Source organism: Callorhinchus milii, unplaced genomic scaffold (genome assembly GCF_018977255.1).
Source record: "Callorhinchus milii isolate IMCB2004 unplaced genomic scaffold, IMCB_Cmil_1.0 Scaffold3, whole genome shotgun sequence".
Lineage (NCBI taxonomy): Eukaryota > Metazoa > Chordata > Chondrichthyes > Chimaeriformes > Callorhinchidae > Callorhinchus > Callorhinchus milii.
In genome coordinates, this window is record NW_024704744.1 from 61,318,716 (window position 1) to 61,345,067 (window position 26,352).

General features: G+C 42.3%; 1 protein-coding gene across 2 annotated transcripts in view; it reads right to left on the reverse strand.

The window, feature by feature from the left end:
- The window catches only part of crim1 (cysteine rich transmembrane BMP regulator 1 (chordin-like)), a 123,862-nt gene that overhangs the window by 59,187 nt on the left and 38,323 nt on the right, over positions 1-26,352 (reverse strand). For both annotated transcript variants that reach the window (XM_042332682.1, XM_042332681.1), the window contains exon 3: positions 2,555-2,797. In XM_042332682.1, coding sequence (XP_042188616.1) covers positions 2,555-2,797 — 243 coding nt within the window. The remainder of the gene's footprint in view (positions 1-2,554; positions 2,798-26,352) is intronic.

Here is a 26,352-nt window from a genome sequence, read left to right on the forward strand (position 1 = left end):
GACTGCACATTTACAGTTATTTTTCCTGGAGTTTCCTCCCCCTTTAGCATTTCCCCTTCCCCTCTCCACTGGAGGGCTCTACTTCAGCTGGGAGGTCAGGAAACAACAGAGGTCGCTGAGTGCTTCACGAGTACTTTGAATGCCCCCCAAGAGGTCAAAGCGAGAATGGAATGTGCACATATGTGGGTGTACTTTGTTGGTCATCGCTGGGTGTCTGACACAAGAGGAAACTCATCACTGCGTTCAAGAATATCCAAACCAGATTGAGAATTTCACATATGTATGTCAGCTATGCATTGAAATTCCTGTGTAGTGGAATGGAATGTGCACTCTCTCCCTGGAGGGACCCACCATGCTTACCTAATTCCTGAGAGTATTAAGCAAAGATTGGCAAGAGCCAAGACTTGGGGAGCCCAGAGTGCACATTGTGGTACAGCTGGATTTTAACCATCTAAAAGCGCTAGCCATTGAATGCACTTTATGGCAAGCTTCCCACTGCTTGTCCAGTGAGGATCACCCTACCCTTCAGGGCTTTGGCTTGCAGGGTTAACGGGGGTTGAATGGGAAGAATCTCTGATGCTAAAGTAGTGAAGTGATAAAGAACGTTCTGCTTACTTGCTGTCTAGATATGAACTGGTCAACAAGTGACACTGTGGATTTTGTGGAAATTTACTTCACTCTCCCTGATCCAAGCTACACATCTCAAGGCAAATAATTTTTAGTCAGGACTCAACTGCTATGACATTGTGCATTCCAAAAAATGTGACGATAGGGGAATTAGAAGCAGGGAGTGGAAGAAATAGAATGAGAGAGGGAGATTATAAAAGAGAGACGAAAAGATTAGAAATGAGAGGGAATGAAAGAGAAAAGAGAGAGTAAATAGAAAATACGAGCGAATGAGAGAAAGAGAGCAGGAGATGGATCAGATATACACATCCCATGCATACTCGGTATGTACCATCCATCACTTTCCAACCAATGCCAGCAAAGGGGTCATTAATTCAACTCAGGCCCATGTCTGCTTCTAGTGTGACATGAAAAGTCACAGAGATGTCACACGTTTCAGCGTTCTTTATCAGTTTACTGCTTTTGAAAAAGAAAATGAGATAAATGATGAGGGAGATGTTGCCACAACCAGGCTAGCACCAGTCCTGCTCTTCGCTACAAATGGCCTCACAGCAGCTCAGTAAAGTCGTCCCCTTCCTCCCATCACAGGGAGATAGGCAGCTGAGCCCTGCTCAAGACCTCCTGATGTGACAGCTATAGGAAGCTCCATAGAGTGAAGGAGCCAAAGCAGCATCCCCTCCATTCTCACAATCAGCACCAACCCCAGAACCTGCAATTTCCTGGGGCACAAACTTTAGGAGAAGAAAAAAAATGATTTTAACACCATTGTCATTAGGCTTCTTCAGCAAATGTCAGTGGAAACAAAGCAAAGTTTGATTAGGATAATCTTAACCATGGTGATAGGTTTCCGAATGTGTCAGACACCTGGGCTGACCCCAATGAAGGGCAAAGCTACAACGTAAGCCAATACTTCAACAAAAATTCCAATCGACTCCCTTCTAATTCTAATCTGCTCCTAGTCCCCAACCTCCTATTGTTGGGAGTGCGGTTCCATGGGTTTGGGTTGCCCTCCGTACCTACCCAATGTGGTAGTTGTTCATGCCTTGGCAGTGGGTGTCGGCAGACTACTGGACTGCTGAGGGTGTCTCAGCCAAACCTGACCCTCTCCTCACCCAGCTGCCACATCTGAGCACAACCAGCAGAGGGTGCTGTAGAAGCACTAGGAGCAGGAACATGAGCTGGTTTTCCCCTCCATTAGTCTCCCATGAGACCAACAAACTCAGCACAGACGAGGATTCAAACCAGCGAGCTCAAGCCTATAAGTTGCAGCTTTATTCATCACACCATCGTGTCCGCCAAGTCAATAAGTTTTAATATTGTTCCATTGTCCTTCTTATGTGTTAATTTTCAATTCACCATCTCAAATTGTACCGATTCCTACCACTGTTACCAGCACTTCACCTTAATGTTGTTCAAAGTGCTCTCTCCAGAGGCAAACTCTGCTTCGGAACTACAAAATCTATAATTCCAAGCTGGACATTTTTTCTGCACTGTGCAAAGTTTTACATTCTCATTTTACCAAAATCCTACTCAGCGAATTTATTTTGTCAAACAAAACATTCCAGTTCTGTGGAATAAGGATTTCACGCTTCTTCTATTGGTCTTAACTCAAACCCTAGTGACAACATTGCTTACAATCTGTTCTTGCATCAAAGAATAGCAATACTGGGGTCAAACACATGCCACTCACTGATTCCAGCAAACTTTCTGTTCCACGTTTACAAGAAGAGAGAAATGAGAAGGAAGAGGGATTGAAGTAAATCGGAGGCAGAATGACAGTCAAACGGTTTGTTTATGTTAGTGAGCTACGCAGATTAGACTGCACTCAACATGGGCAGATTATCATTCAATGTAACCCTTATCGCATGATCCTGGAATAACTAACGTTGCCAAGGAAAACGACAATGAGAAACACACTTTAATGTACCTTTTTTGCACTCGTACAGGTCGCAACATTCCCCTGGTTTCCCCGATGCTTTGGAAACTAGAATACTCTGGTAGCCGGGCTGACAGACTTTTCTCAAACAACCAGCTGGTTTGCACACACAGCGGCTTGGCAGAGGGCAACACTCGCCAGGTGGGGCATAGCCTTCGATCAGGATGGCGTCCTCCGGGCAGCGAGGGGAAAACTGCACTTCACACCTGGCTTTGGAACAGTCTGGCTTTTCCTCTGAAAAACGAAGTGAGAGGTATCAATTAGACAAGCCAGCACCAGTCCTTTTTGTGCTGCCCTGCACTTCAGCTGAAGTGTCACTGCATTGAGTAAACTTGCTTGCCTCTCCTGTTGATTTTGATTCAAGCTGGGGCACCATCCCATCGATGCCCTCAGACCCACAAACAGCGTGACTACTCGAGTATCCAGCGAGGGATGGACTCGTGGGGCAGGGAATCACATCAAAATCTGCCGATACCCACACTGGAGACACTGGATAATGATAATGGCTGATTTGTTCTCTGGCCCCTCGCCCAGGTAAATTAATTGCTGAGGTCAATTAAAGTGCCTCTTTTAGCAAACCTGGCTGAGATCACCAACACACCAGGTGTCACATCTCACCACAGTCCTTCTTGGCACTATAGGGCTGTTTCACATCAGGTGGCCCACGCTCCCCCTGTGTCATGGGGGAGCCCTTGTAACAGGGAATTGGCTTGAAGAAATTTACAAGGTCTCAATGAGAGAGAGGATAACTCAGAAGCACACAAAGATATCCCGTTGAATTAATGGCAATTGCTCCAAACAGCATCCCTTGGACTTCTTAGCTAATAAACTTTCCCAGTTTCCCTTAATGATAGCTGCCAGCAATTACCACTTAAACATTTTTTTTATTTTTGACATTGAAACATAACTCTTTGTAATGGGCATCTAAATGTGCTGTGGATGTTTCACCACCTTTCTAAAGCACTGATTGTACTGAAGGTGCATGCCTCAGCACATTTAACATTTCAGAAATTCAATAATGACACAATTTCTTATTGAGAAATCTGCTAAAAATACCACAAATTAGACCACGGCTTCATTTTGAATGGAGTTTCAATGTTGAAAGTACGTCAAGTCTGAAAGAACATGACTAAAAAACCTGTGTGAACAGCACTCTTCATATTAAACATCTTAGAACTATTGTAACCCTTCTCTTCAATAGGATTTTATTTAAGAACAAACACACAGGCTGCAGAGAGTGTCCAAACAGCAGCCCGGGGATCAAGGTAAAGGAGCCAGATACGAGTGGCACTGCACAACTAATACTGCAAACCTAACACTCATAACATCTTATATTTGTCAATTTTCATCTCGCCTCACACCTCTCAGGGTAGATTTGAGGTAGAGTGGCTCTCCTGCTACCACGTCAGGGCTGCACAGGCTGAACAGACACACAGCTCACAATACACTGACAAGATATAACTTCTGCTTCTCCACCTGACCCAGAGAGACATGGCTGAACAACGATCGAGTCACTGATTGAGAAATTACGCCTCCGCATCCCGGATCTCTCTCCCAAAATCCTTCTGCTTGCCACACTTTCTCTGTGACTAGAAAAATGTATCTTTAACCTTGCTTTTGATCAAATTTCCCCTTCTCTCCTCCTTGCTCAGGTATGCACATTGCCTTTCTAAACTGCTTTGAGTCATCCATCCTACCTGGAAGGTGCTATATAAGTGCATGTTTTTGCTGTATTTATAGAAAGTCAATACAGGACTTCCATCGAAGATGAGGACACACAAAATGACAAACAATAATAATCCCAACGCTGCGTTATTGACACTGCACTGTAGCTAAATTCAATATAACTTCAATAATAATTTCCTTAAGATTCGAGCAAACTGGTCAATACAGTATAATGAGGTCCTTAACCCTATTGGTGTCACAGCTCCATCGGAAATTATTGTTTACAAGGTTCAACCTGCTGTTTTCACCTGCTCACTATGTGCTACACCACACTCCAGTGGGACAAACAGACTGCTCATAATAGCTGCAGTTTCAATCCTACCGACGGCCACTTTCTGTGTTCATTTAGATCAATTCTCACATACTTTCCTTCTGTAAACACACCTTTAGTAGATGAAGATCAGGTCACATGAATAAGTTGCTGTAAAGATAAATCTAACAAGGGTCATAGATGGAATCTGACTTGCATATTTCTGCAATCTCTGTTCTCCTTCCTCCCCCTATACAATGGAGCCTCGTTATAACTTGGTAGTGGGGTTGGGTGAGAGGGTCTTAAGACTCCCAACCAGGATTGTTACAGGATTCAATTGCAGGTCAACACTTCCACATGGATTGCGTACGTGCGCAGTAAGACACCTGATAGGTAAGATACCCAAAGTTGTTAGTGCGTGAGAAGCCGCCTGTTTTTTTGAAGCAAGACAACGCTATATAAAATGAGCCAGCTGTTTTCTACACGTATTTTAGATTTTTTGCTAAGTAAATGTTGGGCTCACAACTCAATTGCGCTATAAGTGAACCCGCATTAAGATAAAACTGTAGTCCTGTAGCTCAGTGGTTAGAGCACTTGCTTTGCAAACGAGAGACCCGAGTTCAATTCCAGGCAGGTCAGGGCGAAACCTTGGGCAAGTTTCCTTACCCCACACGTCTAATAATAATCCCTCCAAAAAAACAAAAAATAATAAATGGGTCATTTTCAATCCACGACTGTTTGTGGGACATTGCTGTGCGCAATTGGCTGCCGCGTTCGCCCACAAATATAGTCAATTCACTTTACAGTGTGTTCTGTGAAGAGCTTTGGGACGTCCTCCCGACGTGAAAAGCGCTATATCAAATGCAAGGATTATTATTATTATTAAAACACGTAATATTGAGTTTGTAAAATTGTACTGCATTCGTATCAGATATGTATCAGCTTAGGTCAGTTAGTAGCACTCCTTCTGGTCAAAAGATTGAAGCTTCCTCGACCCAAACGCACAATATAGGCTGATGTTCCACTTCAGTGCTTGGGAAGTGCACTTTCAGAGGTTCCATATCTTGGATAAAATGTTTAAAATAGGTCCCGTCAGCTTGCTCACGTGGATATTAATGATACAATGATACTATTCAAAATGATTTGCCCAAATGGCTGTCTATGAGTCTTTGGGCCACAAATTGCTACTGAGTTTGTAACACACACCAGGCACTGCATCTAGCTTGGACCAAGAGCCAAAGCATATGCTACATTCACCCACTAAGCCCTCTGGAGAACTTTCACCGGAATAGATTTCCTCTGTATCGCAGACTTTACATGAGAAGCTAAAAACCAACTATAGTTTATCTCTTTCCGCCCAGTCCACCTGTGTCACAAGATATTTTTTGGCTTAAAGATTAGGTGAGCTGGCATCCCCCAGGCCTCTGGCACGAGACAGGCAGCACAACAAAGAAAGCAAGCCCCAGGCTAATGACACCAGATCCCTGACTAATGTTGTGGGCCTCAGGTTGATAGCACTGATGAGCTGGCTGCTAGGAGTCACTGGATAGTGATCAGATGCAGGAAACATGGTTAATTATCCCCTCCGTCATACTGTATGAAGTGCGCTGAGGTCAATTGTAGCAATTCTATGGCTCTGCCAACTGAGGTCAACTAACACCACAGACCAGAGACCGAACATTTGTAGTCTGCGGCCCCTTACTTGCTTGTTAATAAAATTGTAGTAACTCTAATACCAGCTGAAATATTCTCAATTTTTGTGGGCTTGGCGAGTGAGAGAGAGTGCGTGCAAGCGTGAACGAGAGCGAGAGAGAGAGAAAGAAAAAGAATACGAGAGATTTCAGCCCCTTTGACAGTTGCTGACAAGCTCCCTGGTTTCCTCACCTCCAGCACATTCAGTAGCCTCTTCATTTCAATTTGTTTTAATGGAACCGCTGACAAAAATCTCATTTTCTATTTCATTTTTCTCGCTTTCCCAGGAAACGGAGCCGTGGCATTCAAAATGATTAAACATTTTGTGTGTAAATTTAGGGCAATTAACCTTTGGTACATTGTCACTCACTTTCTACTTTAAAAACCAGGCAATTGGAAAATGAACTCAGCCAGCAGACCACGATAATTGGGTCTTGGTGCTGGGCTTCGATCGTAAAATCAGAAAATTAATTCAACTGTTTTCAGTGGTGATGGGGGAGGGGTTTAAACCTAAAGCGCCAAGATGTCCCAACTTAAAGATTCCAACTGTACTACACAGTATCTGAAGGGCAAATTAATGGCTAAAAAGCCCTGAAGAAAGCTATTGGCAGTGAGCGCTTTCTTAAAATAAAAGGTTTCTCCTGGTGTTCGGCCAACAATCCCCCAGATAAAATTGGTCATTCACTTCATGGCTGTTTGTGGGACAATGCTGTGGCAAATTGGCTGCTGCATCCTCCAACTAATACAGTCTAACTGGTACCTACTTTACAGAAAACTCTCTGATGCATTTTGAGATGTTTCCTTGTATTTGATACAGTGCCTTATCACATTGTTGAAACAGCTCAAAACACGTCAAAGGATTTTCTGTAAAAGTGGTGACTTTGTATTTGTAGGTAAAAATTTTGGTGCAATGAGGCACTATATTAAATGCAAGGATTGTTATTAATAAGTGCAGTTCATCGGATGAGATCACAGTAATGTTAAAAATTTCATGACATTATTTGAAAAGAGGAATTTCTCCCCGTATCCTAATCAACAATCCTCCAAATAAATTGGTAGTTTGCTTCACTCACTGTTCAGTTTATCTGCTCCTATATTTACCTTCAAATTCAGTAAATTGGAGTCCTGTAGCTCAGTGGTTAGAGCACTCGCTTTGCAAGCGAGAGACCTGAGTTCAATTCCAGGCAGTGCGAAACCTTGGGCAAGTTTCCTTACTCCACACACCTAATAATAATCCCTCCAAAAACCAAAAACAATAATAAAATTGGTCATTTTCAATCTACAATTGTTTATGGGACATTGCTGTGCGCAATTGGCTGCCGCGTTCACCCACAAATATACAGTCAATTCACTTTACAGTGTGTTCTGTGAAGCGCTTTGGGACGTCCTCCTGACGTGAAAAGCGCTATATCAAGTGCAAGGATTATTATTATTATTTTACAGGTGCTTTATCAGATATAAGGATTTTATAACAGGAGCAGATTGGTTTGTGATGCCTCCCATTGTAAAATGTTTAATGGCCAATAAGTAATTCTAATAACAATAATAATAACCAGGAAGGTAACAATGGATACAGAATCCATTCAATTCAATAAGCTTGACCAGCCAATTAGCCAATTGACCCTTGCTTGCTTAACTGATTTTCCCATTTCACCTTCTCTGGAAGAAACTGCCTCAGGCTGTGGTACAGTTTTATGGTTGCTGCCCGGACTTTCTCACTCCCGTTTTATTGCTGGCCAAGCTATCAGTCACTATGTCCCCGCTCTTTAGAAGTCTAACTAAAAGCCCTTTGCCTCGCTTCTTCTCTCACTGCTTTCAAAACCTTCATAGAAACTAATCTCACCGAGTGTCTTTGACAGCACCTTCACACTGGCCCTCCTTTCCTCCCTGCTCGGTTCGGTGAGCTCCATCATCACTGTGAAGCATTTTGTAATGTTTATCCTAAGTGAAAGGCACTGCTGCATAAGTGCAAGTTCTCACTATTGTCCCCACCCGATGGCTCCAAACACCTACATTACAGCAGGAACCACAAGACCACCTTGATTTCTCCCCACCCCTAGCCCAGGGATGGTGGGATCAATGATAGCTTCCTGACTGAGAACAACAAACGTAACACAGGATTCTTGAGAGTCAAAGCATTGTGAAGTAAAACGATCAGATCCAAATTGGAGTCTTCCTGTTGAACTTCAGCATGTAATTTGGACCTACAATGAAACCTCATTAAAGCATATATGTTGCACAACCTGACAAGAGCACACTTTTTGAATGACTCCAGGTGACAGCCTTGTATAGATCTCCCGCTGTGATTTCACTGCCACTAATTTAAACACCGTGCATTTGTAACTGAGCACGTGACTCCAACAACATTCCCAAATCACTCAGCAATTGCCACTCACTGCCTATCTATCCAATGTGCTAGTTTCTACCACTGCACTTAGGGCAAGAGACCAAGACTGAATGCTCCCATGTAACTGCACAGCTGAGAATGAAATCCTGTTACTGAGGACCATAAACAATAAATGGTTCAGCAACACATTATTTGAAAAATTAAAAAAAAGGAGTCAGGATGAAAGAACTTGTATGTTAGAGAGCCTTATTATATTGAAACTTCTCAAAGTGCTTTACAGGAATCATGGGTAGTGATTACCTTGGAAGGCAAATCTGCAACCACTGGTATCAGTAAGGGCCCACAGACTATCGGGTGGATTTGTTGGTTATGACACTGAGAGAGACTCCTTTGTTATATTGATAGTGTTATGGGATCTTTAACTTGCGCCTTCTGCCGCCCACTTTCTTACCCGCACTAAACTCTGCTCCCCGATTACCCCAGTCCTTGCCAGACTGCACTGGCTGCCTGTTCCAGAGAGGATCGACTTCAAGATCCTCACCCTTGTCTTCAAATCCCTCCACTCCTCTGCACCCCCCTACCTCTCTGACCTCCTCTCTCCTCACAACAGTGCCTGTTGCCTTCGCTTCACCAGGTGTAGCCTCCTCCTTGTCCCCTGAATCCTCCGCTCCACCATCGGCGGCCGTGCCTTCAGCCACTATGCCCCGAGGCTGTGGAACTCCCTTCCTCAGTCCCTTCAACTCGCCCCCTCTCTTCCTATTTTCAGGTCTCTGCTGAAGACCTTTCTTTTCGACCGCGCCTTTGGTCACCTTCCTTCTCCTACCCCTGGCTCGGCCCCAGGATCCGTTACTGTGAAGCGCTCTGAGATGCCGTCCGGCATGGGGGACTCTATATAAATGCAAGTTGTTGTTGTTGTTGCACCTGATCTAGCAAGTGGAGCTTTGGTTTATCGTCTTATTCAAAAGATGTCAATTCCTGACAATGCAGCATTCCTCTCTCCTTCCCAGCACTGTATTGAATGTCAGCGTAGATTGGTGAGAACTGCAGCAAAAGCAATAGGGAAGGGGGGAAAAGGAAGCTGTAATAAAAGTAAAGTTGACTTAGTAGTCTGTATGTAGTTCAGACTGCTTCAGCTCCCAACCAGTGGTCGCTTCTCACCAGACCTGACGTTGCTGCTTCAGTGAGAAGTCACACAGGCAGCCAGATCAGGTTTCATTCAAGAAAATCTACAACACACGTCATGGGCACTGCAGGACACAAGCAGCTCCAAGCAAGTTGATCCATCTGCATACCAAGAAGGAGAGCCGGAAACAATACCCTCTCACCCACAAAATATATTCACTCCACTTTACAGCATATTTTGTGAAGCGCTTTGAGACATCTCAACGATGTGATAAGGTGCTATATCAAATTCAAGGATTATTATTATTGCCAGTAATATACCTCTCATCGTCAGGAAGCATTGAGAATGTAAATATCTGCAGTCTGGCATCAGTTCCCATGCTGCAATACAAAACCATGTAGGAACCATTTTATTGTGAGGGGGGGGGTGGAGGGGTACAGCCGGGAGGAAAGAAAATTTGTAATTCTGTGGCTCTATGGAAGAGACAAATCCCTTAATTGTGTGTGTCAGAATCCGATGGCACACATTTGTCCAACTTACTCGGTATCTAGGAAGCTAAAGTCAAGGGTCTCGAGGAAAAACAATGTTTATTTGACATTTCTAATATACAGTTTCTTATCAGTACGAGCAGCCTCATTTCACTGGAGGGGAAATCCAATAGATATTGTGCTGAGTTTTTCCTCTGAAACGCTTGTTATTTATGGTCCTTGCACAGGGCGCCATCAGCGGTTTGCTCAGACGCTTCATCTGTTTTCACAAAAATAGTAAACTACCTACCTTACCTGCAATGCTTCTTTATGTGAGGTTTGTTTATTAGTAAAAAAACTGCAATTCCACCTACCCCCACCAACCATGAGGTGTGGGGCATTAACACATCGACTGCCGTTCAACACTTGTAGCATGATCTACATCTGGTAACATTTACCATAATTTCACTTCCCCTCCCCTTTCAATCTTCTCCCTCCTTCTCCTCTTCTGATACACTGGGGTATAGTCCAACTTCAGAAGCTGGCAGCCACCCATTACTTCAACCAAAGTGACCATCCTTCATCCTTGAGTCCAGACAGCGGCATCAAGCTGTGCAATCACAGGGGGTGTCAAGAGTTGAGCTTGATGCTCTCATCACCTGACACCCACACAAGTAATTTCCAGTGAATGGGGAGTGGGCGGAATGAAGGTTGACACTGGATCAGGAGAATCATGCTCCTAATGCAAGGTCAATGAAGCCCTCGCTGCTCTTATTTAGATCAGATACTCCATACAGTCCAGGCCTCAGTTTGTCTAATTTCCAGCTACATGGTGTATTTTACCCAGCTTCAGGGAGCATTTCGGAACATTTCATTTCCCAATTTAAAACAAATAAATACGCAATATAAAAAAAGAAACTGTGTCATGCATGGTTACGCTCAACCCTGGCTGACAACAATGTGCTCCTCGGCAATCATACCGTGGAGTCCTGTAGCTCAGTTTTTAGTACGCTCGTCTTTCAAGCAAGAGGACCGGGGTTCAATTCCCGGGCAGAGCGAAACGTTCACATAGCATTCAGAGGAACCCAGTTGTTAGTCAATTGGCGGATTGCTTTTTTGGGGATAATAATCCCTTCAAAATAATAATAATTTGGTCATTCAATCCACGACTGTTTGTGGGACACTGCTATGCGCAATTGACTGTTGCTTTTCGTCCACAAAATATACAGTCAATTCACTTTACAATGTATTCTGTGAAGCTCTTTGAGACGTCTCGAAAATGTCATAAGGCGTTATATCAAATGCATGGATTATTATTATTATTACTGCAGGTAATAGGCATTTGGATTTTGGAGTTTGTGGATTTACTCAGCTCCCCTACCATGAAGGGTGGCACCTGTCTCATGTTCAATAAATGAGATTTTCTCGGTGTCCGGGTCAGCAATCCTCCAGGTAAAATTGGTCATGTGCTTCACAACTGTTTGTGGGACTATATAAATGCAAATTGTTGTGGATATGGATTTATAGTAGAAAAATCCTCCCAATATCTTCCACTGGTGATATGGCTCAGATTAGCATATTTGGCTAGTGTAAGTACAGATGGTGCAAAATATTAACTATTCACAGTGACAATAGTTAAGAAACCGTTTGTTCTTTCACTTGTGCACTTAGGCAGTTGCTTCTGAGCTCCCTCCAATGGCTTAGCTAGGAGATTCACTGCTCAGTGCAGAACTCGGTCTCACACACACCAAGGAGGGTCTGTATGGGTCTGAGGATTGAATTAGCTAGTGGAGGACTTATAATTTTGTCATAGCACTCTGAATTGGGGTTGATGGAGGAAGGAAGAGGAAAGAAATTCGCCAAGTTTTCTGCTTCCAATTGCTAATCAGTAACCGCTGCTTAAAAATGCAGTTGTTAAGTAATAACAGGATCGAGCTCAACTCTGCTGTTGCCCCGCCTCCGCCCATTTACATAAATAAATAGCTGACACTCACTAGGCTCACATATGAAGAATGGCCACATTGTTGAGGTACTGGAAGGCTGCCAGACTCCATGCAACCAAACCCCTGCCAAAGTCAGCACTTTCAGGGGAGAAAACTGGGGAAGGAATTTGGTCCTAACTGTTAGATTTCTGATCGAGACGGCCTAGCTTTTGTTGCTGAGTGTGTTTCGTGCATGCCTGCGCTCACTGGAAATCACACAAGCAAGTTTGGTATATTTGAGTGCACACTCGATTTGTGTTGAATTGATCCAGAGGATGTCTGGAACGTGTCTTGCCAGCCACAGGAGAAACCTGTAGAGCTGATTGAGTTTGCTTTATAAGTTTATTAAATGATTCCCATTTTACTGCCTTTTTTACCAGATCTCTTAAGACTCTTGTACATGTGTATATACAGTTAGACCCCATCATACTCTGGTATACCATTTGAAATGCAGGTGCACCACTGACCTGCAGTATACCTGCAAGTACATCCTGCACATAGCACACAGGCTAGATCTCCTAGCGTCCCAGCAAACACCAAAGACGCTCACTGTAGCATTCTTTAGCTTTCTCTATGATTCAGTGACGGTCAGAGGTGACATCATCAGCAACCTGCCTGGCCAGACATGCTTACCACACTGTAGGGCAACTAGATATAATACAGGTCTGATTTAATGGGCCCAACCCATCACTTTATAACAGTAAACGCATGAATGTGTAGATACTAGGAAATCTTTGATCTTTTCTCCCTAGGACTAGTGGTCACATGGATGGCACAAGATTTCAGAAGTTTCAACTGTAATACTGATTGTATCACTGTTCCACAAACTGTGCAAATTAGTTCTCATTTTCCTTCACATCATTGCCAATTAGGTTGATCAGTGAAATAGAAAGAAATGTGGAACTGTGGCTCACATGCTGTCCACAGGTGGTAATTGGGAAGGTGGAAATGAATCTGAGCTGTATATTCACAAGACAAATCAGCTCCATCGGCGAGTGGTGAAGTGATTCTGTATATGATGCCACGGCTTACATTTAGAACTTCACATTTCATGCAACATTCTTGCGCGTGTTAAAGAAACAATGGTTTAAATCACGTCATAAACCCAGAGCTGCTCAGCACACCTGCGTGATGCTGATCTGCATGGCTCTCTTCTCTTATAAAGAATGTACAGCACAGGAACAGTCTGCTCGACCCAACTCGTTCATGCCAATGTTTATATTCCGCAAATTTTCACCCATTCTTACTCCTTCCCATACACTTTAGGCTCCCCCCTTAAATGTCTCTTCTCTAGCGAAAAAGGCCTAGCCTGATCACTCTATCCTAATAGCAGTAACCTCCCTTTTTAGTCTACCACTAGAATGTTTCTTATTTTTTCTCTCTTCTGCTGAATCAGAGACTCACGTTGGAGTGCATCTCAAATAAGTCAATGTGTTAGCATAGACAGTGGGTCTACCTAAGTGATCTTTAAAAACAGTGCCTTTATAAAGGGAAATTGCATTTTATCTAATATGTAGAGATATAATGTAATATGCTATTTTAGTGGCTTACATTGGAAAAACCTCAAAGTCAGTGGTTATTCAATTTTAGGTGACATCCCAGAAACATTCAATCCTTGTTGCCATCTGTAACTCAACCAAGTACATTTTCTAACAGAGATCTTTGCTTTCTATTGTAAAGTACTGACAATACACCACAACAGGCAATGCACCACAACAGGCAATGTACCACAACAGTCACTACAGCACAACAGGCAATACACCGTAACAAGCAATACACCGGCAATAATAATACTCATCATCCTTGCATTTATACAGTGTCTCTCACGTAACAGAGACGTCTCCAAGCATTTCAAAGGATATTCCGTAAAGTGTAGTGATTGTGTTTATTTTGTCCAAAAACAGGCAACCAATTTGCACACAGCAATGTCCCACATACAGCCATGAAGTGAATGACTGATTTTATTTGGGTGATTGTTGGCCGGAACACTGGGAGAAATCCCCTTCTCTTTTCAAATATGCCAAGGGATCTTTAACGTTCACCTGGACAGGCAAACAGGACCTTGGTTTAATTCTCATCTGAAGGATGGCACCTCCGACAATGCAGCACAACCCCAGCATTCAATGGAGTGTCAGCATAGATCATGTGATTCCAAGTCCCTACTTGGGGCTTGAACCCACATCCATCTGACTCAAGAGGGGAGAGTGCTACCAACTGAGCCAGACTGACACACATCTATAAATGACTGAGAAATCTGTACATTTCACAGGTCTGACCCAAGATCACTTGTGGATCCTGTGAAGAGGCATGTAATCATTGAATGTAATCATTAAGTGCTAACATGGAAGGCCACACAATGCAAGCCAGCTGTTTATAGATGCTTGGAAGGTTTATATATAGATGTGTTAAAGTTTCCTGTTTGTAATATATATGACAGCAGTGGTTCCTCCTACTGTTCAAATTCATTCACTCCTTGGTACCTCCCTCCCTCTCCGACCTCCTCACTCCCCGACTGACAACCCGACGCCTCCGCTCGACTGGCACCAGCCTCCTGCTCATGCCTCGCACCCTCCGCCCCACCATCGGAAGTCTTTCAGCCACTACGCCCCAAAACTCTGGAACTCTCTCCCTCAATCCCTCTGCCTTGCCCCTCTCTCCCCTCTTTCAAGTCCCGCCTGAAATCTTTCTTCTTCGACCGTGCTTACGGCTACCTCCCCGCCCTCCCCCCGGCTCGGAATCAGGCTCCACCACTGTTAAACGCTCTGAGATGCTATCCTGCGTGGAGGGCATTATATAATTGCAAGTTGTTGTTGTTTGTTTATGGCTGGTTACAGGGTGCAATTGGAGCACTTAGAGCAGCACAGTCTTCCATTTCGCCAATACATTCAGCGTAGAAAGGTTAAGGAAGTTTGTGTGAAAAATATACTGTAATGTAAATATAGTTAATTCACATCGCAGTATATTCTGTGAGGGCTTTGAGATGTCTCGAAGACTTGATAAGGTACTATGTCAAATTGCAAGGATTATTATTATTAAAGGCAACTGCCAGAGTGGATTAAACGTAAAATTAATCTAACATGCTTCTTCTGGATCTTTTCTCGCCTGCTTTTTCTTTTTCGTGTTGAGGTAACGCATTAGTTATCAGGGAAACTAGCACACATCCAGAAATAGATGATCAACCTTGGAGAATGCAGGCTTCGGACTGGCTGCCGAGCATTTGTTCCAACGTGACTGAGGACACCTGGATAGGATGAGAGATGCCCTTGGGAGGCACACTGCGCTTCTCACTGCAGCACTCACAGCCTGAAGGGAAATCAGAGTCCTTAATATTTTAAAGGGATGATTGAATATCAAGCATATCAGTGCGTGTACTGTAGCTGCCAGCTCAAGTATGTGGTCAGTCGAGCTCAGTGCTTCTGCACTGCCACTGGGATGTGGGGGGCAAAATGGGAATTCTATACATTAATTTCATGTAATGCAAATAACATTGCAATAATTTTACAATAACACTTTATAGATTGGTATAATAATTAGACAATCGATCATCAAATTCAGTTGCTCCTGCTCCTTCTGACTAGTGCAATTGTGTATTAAGCCTGACTCAGGTGGTAGCACTCTCGCCTCTTGAGTCAGAAGGTTGTGGGTTTAAAGCCCCACATCAGGACTATGATGTCACATAGTCTAAGCTGATACTCCAATGCAGTCCCTCCTGGCTAAAAAAAACAAATAAAATCGATCACTCTCTTCACTGGCTGTTTGTGGGACATGGCTGTGCAAAAATTGGCTGCCAGATTCTCCTACAAATAAATACAGTCACTACACTTCATAATAAAATCTTATGAAGCGCTTTGAGACACTCTGATGATGTGATAAGATGCCAAAACAATAATTATAATTTGCATTACAGATAAACACTGAAAAGGGTCGCACATTTTCAGATCAGAAGGGAACACCATGCTCTTGCCTAACGAGCCCTGTAAATTTATTAATCCCTGAGAATCACCCCATAATCCCTCCACGTAAATGGAGTCTCACCACACTGCAGCGCAACTTATGCTGGTCTCTAAAAATAGGTATCTTTTCGCAATGCCTTTATAAAGCGAAATGCCACTATCAAATCGTCACAAAAAGATTTAGCGTTAAGTCGTACCCCCTCGCCATATAGCTACTGTATTCCTTTTTAAATCAATCTAGCTCCATACGTAAATCAGAGCAGACCAGAGAACCAGTCATGAAACACCTTGCAAGTGCCACCCAGCTCTAAATAAATAATTTCTGGGGAATTAATTCAATGCATACCATAAATCTACTGCAGCATCGCCGAGTCTTGTTCAGACAGCACTGAGGGGCATGCTTAAACTGGCCCGAGAGCCAGGTCTAAACTGTGCCACATTCAATACATTTCACCCCATCGACTTCCCTGCTCCCTGAATGAGCGCATTGTCCTGCATGTACGGGTGCCAGTGACAGGTGCACAAAACCTTGCACAATGCTGTGGCATGCTGCTTAAGACGGCTTCGAGGAAACAAAAGGATTCCTCTCGTATTCCCCGCAGCAGAAATGGATGGAATTTGTGTTTTGCATAATTCCTGGGAAATCTCTGTGTAGATAATGCCTGGTAAGGGAGGGACACATGCGGCTTACAGCAAGCGGCTCTACTGTTCCAGGGCATGTCGGGAATGATGAGTTGGTAGAAAAGATTTTTCTTTTGCAGACTTTGAGCCCACTGTTCCCTGCGTGGGAAACTCCTGATTTCAGCTCGGTTGTCAAGGGTTGTTGAGTCGGTCCATCAGCGGGACAGAGAAAGCTACAGTGATGCCTGAGCGGGAAAAGTCAGTGCTTTCACTAAGAAGTTTTACCAGATTTGATCCCTGGCCTGTGCTATGAGCCGTTCTCAAACTACGATTAGACTCAATGTCCCTGGGTTTGCGAGGGGAAAATCAGCCAGGGTTCCCTTCATCAATGCTCACCAGTGACCCATCTAATGGGAAACAATTTCCATCATTGATTTGGGCTCAGCTGCACACTCAGCTTCATAAAGGGCTGCTGCGCTCTGAACCCTGGTCCCAAAGGAACTGCTGTCGCTATGTGAGTTGTGTTCACCTAAATAGATGGTCTGAGTCAGACTGCCTGGAGCTGCACAGAGTTCAGTGAGTGTTGGAACAAATTTATTAACAAACTGATGGATGCATAACAGAAGATGATTTCCTCAGTCCCTGTATGGTGTTGTGCCGCATAAACAAGTTACTAGGGCATGGAACATTCAACCAAAATCAATGCTCGAAGCAGAATTTGTTTTAGCTTTCAAAAGGGAAATTGGGCAAATATTTGAAAAGGAAAAATATAAAAGGTGTGGGGAGACACAGATAGCACTTGGTGCGGGTTAGCACAGGTAGGATAATAATAATAATAATTGCATTTTGATATAGCCTTATCACAAGGATGAGTTGAATGGCCTTCTTCAGTACTGAGCAATTCTATGATTCACGGAGTCAAGCCAAGACCATCTGCTTCCATTACGGGCGGGAGTGGGGGGCTGGGGACAGGGAGGAAAAGAACAGTAAAGTCACACTACGGACTGTACCACCAAGCATCAGGGAGCAGGGTGGCTGACTGATCTCTGGGCCAGGGGATGTTGATCCGAAGGAAGGGGAAGCAAATATCAAAATCTTCTCTGTTTTGTAATGCACATATCATTGATCCAAATTCCATCTCTTCATTAGTGCCATGAGATCTTTAACGTACACCTGACTAAGCAGGCGGGACCTCAGTTTAAAATCTCATCTGAAGAACGACCCCTCTGACAACGCAACACCCCCCAAATACAGCCATGGAGTGTCATTTTAGGCTTAGACTATGTAATTCCAAGTCCCAAAGTGAGGATTGAACCCACAATCTTCTGAATCAAGAGACAAGAGTGCCACCAATGAGCCCGGCTAGATACCTGAATAATGGCTGATCTGCCTGCCTACAAAAAAAAATGCAATTTCTGGACTTGACAGTAATGACTGTAAAGAAATTTGAAGCATTTTGATGTGTTAAGGTGCTATAAAATGTAAGTTTGCCTTTTTCTTTCAGATGCTGATTGCCTTGCTGTAGATATTCCATCATTTACTATTTATACTTCAATTTCCCTTAAACATCTTCGTTCAGATCAGCATTTGAATGCTGGCAACCAAAGCAGAAATACTTATTACAAGCTTGACATCAGTGAAAGTACTGCATCGCCTCAAACCACTGTCCATCAGATTTCCCACATCTTTCCTGTCCTGGTTTTACTCCTGTTCTTGATTTTGTTTTGATTTTGTGTATTTTGTGTATTTTCAAGAACAGGAGCAAAACCAGGACAGAACGAATTTTTATTACAAAATAAGATTTTATATATATATATAAAAAATCTTATTTTATAATAAAAATAACTGGAAAACATTATAGTCATTTTGGGAGGAGTTGAAAGTAAACAAAAAATGTTTCCCTAAGATAAAACACTGGCTGTATTTCTCATTTAATTTTCCTTAATGAGAAGCTATTTGACTGTTCAGATATTTAAGTGCTTATTATGGGATTGGCACGTGCATCTGGCCTGAGCAATAAGATTAGGATTTGCATAGGTAATTTCACCACTTGTAGATATCTGCCATTTTCATGACTAAAATAACCTCTCATGGAAAGTGTAAATGCAGAGAAATAGGCATCTTTCACTTGCCATTTACTGCTCTGGCACTAAAAGTTGAAAATTAGAAGTGGATGGCAACACTACTCTCCTATCCTAGTACAGGAGCGGCCTGTAACTGCTGCTGGCTTTGTAAATGCACAATCTAGCCATTTCCAAAATTAAGAACTTTCCAGAATTCTCAGTAATCTTAATATAATGATCTTCAGGGTAAGGCCAGAGACATTTTCGGCCTTTTATTATGTTCAGACGTGTGTGCTTTCCAGCAAAGATCACTGGATTGCACTCAGCAGGAACTATCAATTTCCTTTATTATTCTTCTTCTCCCAAGCCCAAGGCAATTGAGGCCAAACCAGCTAAGCTCAATAGCACACCATGCAGTGCAGTACCCACTGATCCAAGGGAAGGAAAAACCCACAGCTCATCTGTCGATATCAAAATATTTCAAGCACCAATTGAATTCACATTCAAAAAGTTTATAAAAAAAAGACTTGAGTTAAAGAGCAGCAGTTTAGTTTCCCTCAGTTCCCACTAGACTTGGTCTGTGAAACCACAATTTGACTGAGGTCAGTTATATTTTTGTGCTAACATTTCTTGCAATGAATCTCAGTGGGTTTGGTGGTTTGGGCTCCTGGCAGCCCAGTGATCTGATCTTGGGTTTCTCTAAAACTGCCCAAGCATCTTACCCGAGCAGGAGGAGAGTAAGAGGTGACATGACTAACCCTCTGCCTGGGAGTGCTACCAGACTGCTATTCATTGGGATAAGTATGGATTTGAGGCACTTGGGTTAATGACTCTCCCTTAAGAGATGTTTTATATATTTCATTGAATAAAGTAAAGGGTACAATTGGAAGAAAAAAAGTTAGATAAATAAACAACATAAGATACGTTATTTTGTTGAAGGATCTTCACAATCAATTACTGTCAACTGTACAGACTTTTTTTGCAGGCACAAACAGCAACAAAATGAATTAATTTATCTATAGGAAAGGCATAAATAATAGATTTAACTATTAAAGCAGGACACCAGGAGAAGCTCTCTTCTCTTTGTTTGTGTGTCGTAGGACCTTTAACATCCACCTGATGAACAGGCAATGTATTGCTCCCTCTAGTACTCTCCTGAAGGGTCAGCCTGGGCAGCCAGATTTTTAAAATAATAAAGGAAATTGATAGGATAGCTTCAGAGAAACTATTGCCTCTGATGGGGAAATCCAGAACAAGGGTGTATAATCTTAAAATTAGAGCTAAGCCACTTGGGAGTGAAATCAGGAAGCATTTTTTCATATAAAGGGTAGTGGAAATCTGGAACTCTCACCCAAAAGACTGGATGCTGGATCCATTCACATTTTCAAGACTGAGGTGGATATAATTTTGTTAGGTAAGGATATCAAGGGATATGGGGAAAAGGCTTGTTATTGCAATTGAGGTAATGATCAGCCATGATCTAATAGAATGGCGGAACAGGCTGGGGGAGGGGGCTGAATGGCCTAATCCTGTTCCTATATTCCTATGACTGTGAGCTCAAGTCCCGCAATGGGACTTGAACTTTTGACTCAAGATGCAAGATTGCTACCAAGTGAGCTAAATGTATTATCAGTTTTACTAACATTCCTGCTATTATGTTGCTGGTAAATTTCCATGTTTTGATGAAGCTGGTTAGATTTTCAAATTAAAAGCATGAATTATCAGACATTTGAGTGAATCGTCACAACAGTAATTAGTTGCATAGGTCAAATCCAGAGTGTGTGTGTGTGTGTGTGTTTTTTAAAAAAAATCTAACTTGTATTATGTATTTGTCTTTTAATAGACAAAAAGGTACAAATCTCTCATTCCTGCACACCTCCATCAAGGACATCCTTTCCTGAGTTATTCGTTTTCAAACAAGAATACACTGTTTAAAAGACTATTGGCAGCGAGGCAAGAATGAAACTAATACAAAGAATTTTTTTGACTTTCCATTGTATGAATGTAGATAGAACATTATTGTTTGAACAGTGAGTGCTTATAAAATCATCAAGGGAAATTGTCATGGAGGAGTTACTCAGCTCAACAGTGTGAGGAAACTGAACATCTAGGAAAGGTGGTTATTAACCTTGCCACTTCAATTTCATGTGTGTGTGTTTTAATCCAGCTCCCTCACACCTCAGTAACTCCAGCAAGTCAATATCCAGCTGACATTATAAGTGCTTCAATATTCAAAGAAAAATATTAAGAAAATTAAAAAGAGAACAGAAATGACCTAAAAAGGGATCTATTTTAAGATTGGTGGATATCACGTTTTATTGCCAGGTGAAATGCGCCAGTGTCTCCCGATCATCTATTAAACAGTCCAAATAGAAAGGCTAGACGTATCTCTTTAAAAGTAATCAGGGGTTTGAATCCCTGCAGTAACATGAATCCCCACGCTAAAGATTAACACATACATCTGGCTCTATAAATAAATTTGTGCCACTTTTGTTAAAACAAAAATCTTAATTCCCTGATACCAGGAAATCAACACAGGACTCACACTAAAGGATTCAGTCAGGGATTTACTCTGGTTATAGATTTACTGTCGTCAAATTGCAGCTGATATCACTCTAGCTGCTTGTGCTTATGTGCAGGAAGCTGGCTGGTCAGCGGCAACTGCTCTTGCAGGAGTTTCTGGCAGTTGCCAGGATGCCACTGACCCTGGGAGACCTCCCTCACCTGCTCACTAGGCACCAGAAGCTGATCAGTCAGTGACGGGGTAAGCTTCTGCCCTTCAGTGGACACCTGTGCTTTAAACAGACCCTCACTCCGCAAATCAGCTTCCAAATTAAGACTGAATTTAACAATTATCTAAAATTCTGCATGCCTTTCAATGTTCTTAAGGCTAATATCTTGTGGAATTTGGGCTGCTGGTTTGTGATGGTTTTAGCCAGGCCACAGTGGGGCACTGCAAGTTGCTTTTGATCCCTAGGAAAACAATCAGCCAGATTTCTTTGTTCTCCTTGCCAAGCTAGTGGGTGAGGTCATGATCAGACTTGGCTGTGCTTCCCCTAACTCCCCCACTGTCCCCCCACTCTCTTGGCTGAATACCATGTCAACATTTACTGTCATGTATCACACCTAGGCACCAGAAAGCAGCCGTGAAGCTGTAACCCAGGGTGAAACCTGAGTTGGTGACTTTGAGAGATAGGAGGAATATAGGGTGGGGTGGGTGGAGAGGGACCAAGGGTAAAAAAGCACTGAGGCTTTCGTAGCTATCTACCATTGCATTTATGGTTCTTACTAATCTGTCTCATGATAACAGCACAAAGGTTTTGACATTGCTCAGAGTGGCATTAATCCAAAGGCAGTTGTGTTTGGAATCCTCGAGCTAGGTAGGCATATGGAAGTCAGAAGGCAGTCCATCGATAATGATCAGTAATAAGAAGTAGAAGGGGAGCTGACACAGTCTGGTGCTACTGACAGGTCATATCTCTCCTCGGCAGATAGATTTAGAAGGAAAGATAGTTTAAATCCACAGATATAAAAGCCAACTTGTTTGGTTTAGATAACTGCTGTCCTGTTAATCCTTCACAAAGGGGGTAGGAAAAGGGAGAGAGAGAGAGAGGGAGTGGGGGGGGGGAGAGAAAAGAAACCATTCAGTTTATCATCGTCGCTACTGGGGAATAATATGCTATAACAACCTCTTGGTGACATGCTGCTCCCTGCAATCATTTGACTGTGTAGCACCCATGCTATTTGCTGCTTGATTTCAAAAACCTCCAGTATAAATTAGAGAAAGGAAGTGATAAACATCTCTGACAACACAATGTTTTATGGGACAGGAATTTGACAAAGTGAAAAAGATAACCCTGTTCATGTTTAATACAACATGAAGGGCCGCTCAGTAGATTAATAAATCATTTTTACGGGGCAATATGGATAAATATAACTATTATTCCGACGTTTTTACTGTTAAGTATTCCCCATTCCGAACAAAACAGTTTTTGCCTTGAATATTGGACATTCACAAAGGCCGTAAAAATTCCCAGTGCCATTCACCTCATCACAAATGAAAGAGCAGCTGCTGAATAGTTTAAACCTCTCCAAGGAAACATTAGGATCCCAGTTTCCGTGTTTCACTTTTGACCTTCCATCTCTATGGTAACATGTTGCTGGATGTTTCTGTGGAAGCTAGTTCCATGAGTATCTGAGACCGCTGAAGTCCTTCACAAGGTGGTAAGACCCAGCTTCAGACCATACACCAGACAATCTCACCACTCATAATCCAGGTAGATGCCCCCCACCTCAAAAAAAACAGAAGACAGCGAGATAGTTATAGTTATAATTATCTGCCTCCACTCTCTGAAACTCCATCCCGTCTGGCCTCTAACTCGTCTTCTCCCTCACCTCTTTCAAATTCTATCCTAAAACCTTCCTCTTCGACTGTGCCTTCGGTCAACTTTCTCCTCCGCCTCGGTTCCCATCCGTAGCTTGGGTGCCAAGCCAGGGAAGTTAGTCGCCTTGGTAGTCCTTTCAACATGAAAGGTGCTATATAAATGTAAATTTGTATTCATTGTATCATCTTCTGCATAGACAACAACAACAATTTTACATTTATACAGCACCTTTTGTGTCGGGAGAACATCCCAAAGTGCTTCACAAAGATAACTGTCAGCTCAAGTTGGGGGTGGGCGGAGATGAGGAATTGGGGTTGGGGAAAATAACAAGGAATAACCCGTGCAAAAACCATAAGTCACTTGTTTTACATTAGTCCTGAAATGTCTGGCTAAGATGTGTTTAAAATGCACTCGGAGGTCAAGTGGAACTCTTGGACCATCTGTCCATGTAGAAAATACAACTCCAGAGAACACAGTAAAAAAAAACCTATATAATGACTTGGTGGAAACACTGTTGATTTTAATGCTCATAAGCTAAAGGCCGAGGATGAAATACCCTAATAAAGGATTTTTCTCCGCTTCATTCGAGCAGAAGCAATGAAGTATCCAATCATACGTTCTTAAGAATCCAACATAGTGATTATGTGTCATTGGGCTGAGGGGAAACAAGCTTGTAACCTGTATGAGGCAGGTTTATGGGAACATCTTGTCCTAATACGAACATCTTAAGACTCCACTAACACTCGTCAAAAAGAAGGCATATCAAAATATGACTTTGGCCAGCTTTACCTATTCTCCATATGATTCGGTCAATACTATTGAAGCCTAGCAGCGAGAGCCTGTGAGCAGGTGTCAGTCAAGACTGGGGATTCAATTTGTTTTTCCTAAACCAGAATTCTAGCTCCGGTGTTGTGGCTAACAAGTGGATTACCCAGGGAGGTGGTTCAGGTAGATTATGTCAGCAAATTCAAGAGGGAGTTAGATTGCTCTTTGGCAAAGTAATTGATTGAGTGGTGTGAGAGACAGAGCAATGTAGGATTATTCTTTTTCATTTGGGACTGGCCAGATGGAACAGTTTTCTTTCTTGGCCCTGAATATTCCTAGGTAATGATTTTTCTTTCCCTCTCCCCCAAATAACTTTGTTATTATGAAAATTCGCTTACAAGAAGCTAACTGTACAACAGGATAACAGCGGTCTCTCAGTTGCAGTAAAGTGACTCTTTGGGGGGGGGAACAGGGGTCAGCAGAGTGTCTGACAAATGCGAAAACCCGTCACAGTGCTGAAGTGTATCCAAATCAGACAGTTCAATGTATGCCACCTACACATGGAAATTCCTGTGTCTGGAAAAAAAAGTGTAAAATAAATGTAGTTAAAAAAAGAAAGCGACTGATAGGTTTGGTGGTATCTCATGAGGGTGAAACTTTCTTTTGAGATTAGATTACACTGTTACATCCTGTATAAGAGGTATTCATCACTGTGAGCTGGGGAATCTTCATCCTGCTCCTTTTCCTAAAAGCTGGAGTGATATTCCATCACTTGAAGATCCTCGTCTCCTGCCTTCCCACCACCTGTGAGTTAATCTTGGAGAAACCATCTGAAACCATCATGCAACACTTATTTTTTTAAATACAATGAATTGCAAGAAATATCACTGCTATCAATCAAAAGGCATTATAAACAGCTAAATTTCAAAAGACTTCTGACCACAACAAGTTCTGCTTTTGCAATCCAGTCCTACGGAACAAACTGATTAAAATAAGATGGACTGGGTCAGAGGGAGATGGGTTATAAATGCCTAGTAACTGAAGCCTATAATTTGAGTGTATAATGTAGTGTTTTTAACACAGTTCCTTAACAACAACGTGTCACAATTGAGAATTGCTTCAAACAACTAGACATACTTCACAACGAACAACAGGTACTTTGTTCTGATATGACATGTGTGTGGAGTGAAGTTCCCACAATTTAGTGAAGGTACTTCTGGTTACTGGAATGACCAACTCCCCACTTGTGACTCATTGTCCCTATTAAGGATTTTTTGTGTTTTAGACGCAATACTTTAAATACTATATGATTATTGGATAGAATAGCGCTCCAAGACACTATCCTGTATGAAGTGCACTATAAATGCGAGTTGTTGTTGAAATTCACAATGTATTGGGATGAGGTATATTGATCTATTATCACTTCTGAGGGCTTGGGTCTGACGTATGGCAATGGCAGAGGGCATTAAGACAGAAATCTAGTCCAAAATGCTTCATACAGTGTGGTAGTGATTAGCGAAACATTGTAAATCCAGTTAATTAATAAGACATTGTGCTGCTTAAGTAGAGTTCTTAAGCAAGTTTAACCTGTGCCTACTATATATAAGAATATTTTTACATTTGATACATCACCTTATTACATCAATATAGCTCAACGAACTTCAGAGTTTACTGTAAAGTGTTGTGACTATTTTTTAAGCCAACGCAGCAGAAAATTTACACACAGCAACATCCAACAAATAGCCATGAGGTTTAATGACCAATGTACTGAATGAATGTCTGAGGAATTAATTGACACTTGAGCCGATGCTACACTTAATAAAGCACTGTCATTAATTGAGTGGCACAGTAGCTTATGAAACTCATCTTTCAGCTCTGGGATCTTGGATCAAATCCAACCCAGAATGATGAGATGAAGGTCCTATCAAGTCCTGTCCTATGAAGATTCCATCTGCTTGTTCAGATCGTTAAATAACTGAATGTTAAAGATCCTATGGCACTATTAGAAAAGGGAGGAGTTTATGCCAATGGCTTCGCCAACAAACCTCCAGATAAAACTGGTCATTCATTTCATGGCTGTTTGTGGAACAGCTGTGTGCAAACTGACTGCTCTGTTCAACTATACATAACCTACAGTCACTACCTTTCACAGAACAAACAATTGTGAAGCTCTTTGAGATGTTTCAACAGTGAGATAAGATGTTATATCAAGTGCAAATATTATATTATTATCAGGCTTCTAATTGAAAGGGTTCTTTGTAAAATTACTTTGAATCGTCTCATAAAGATATACGGGCGGAAATAAACCATTTTGGTCAATGAAGTCTGTGCTGAACTAGTGTCAATCCATCTCCCAGTGTGCACAAAAGTCCTCTCTTAGTTATGAAGGTCAGAGAATGGCTTATGTGGAGAAATT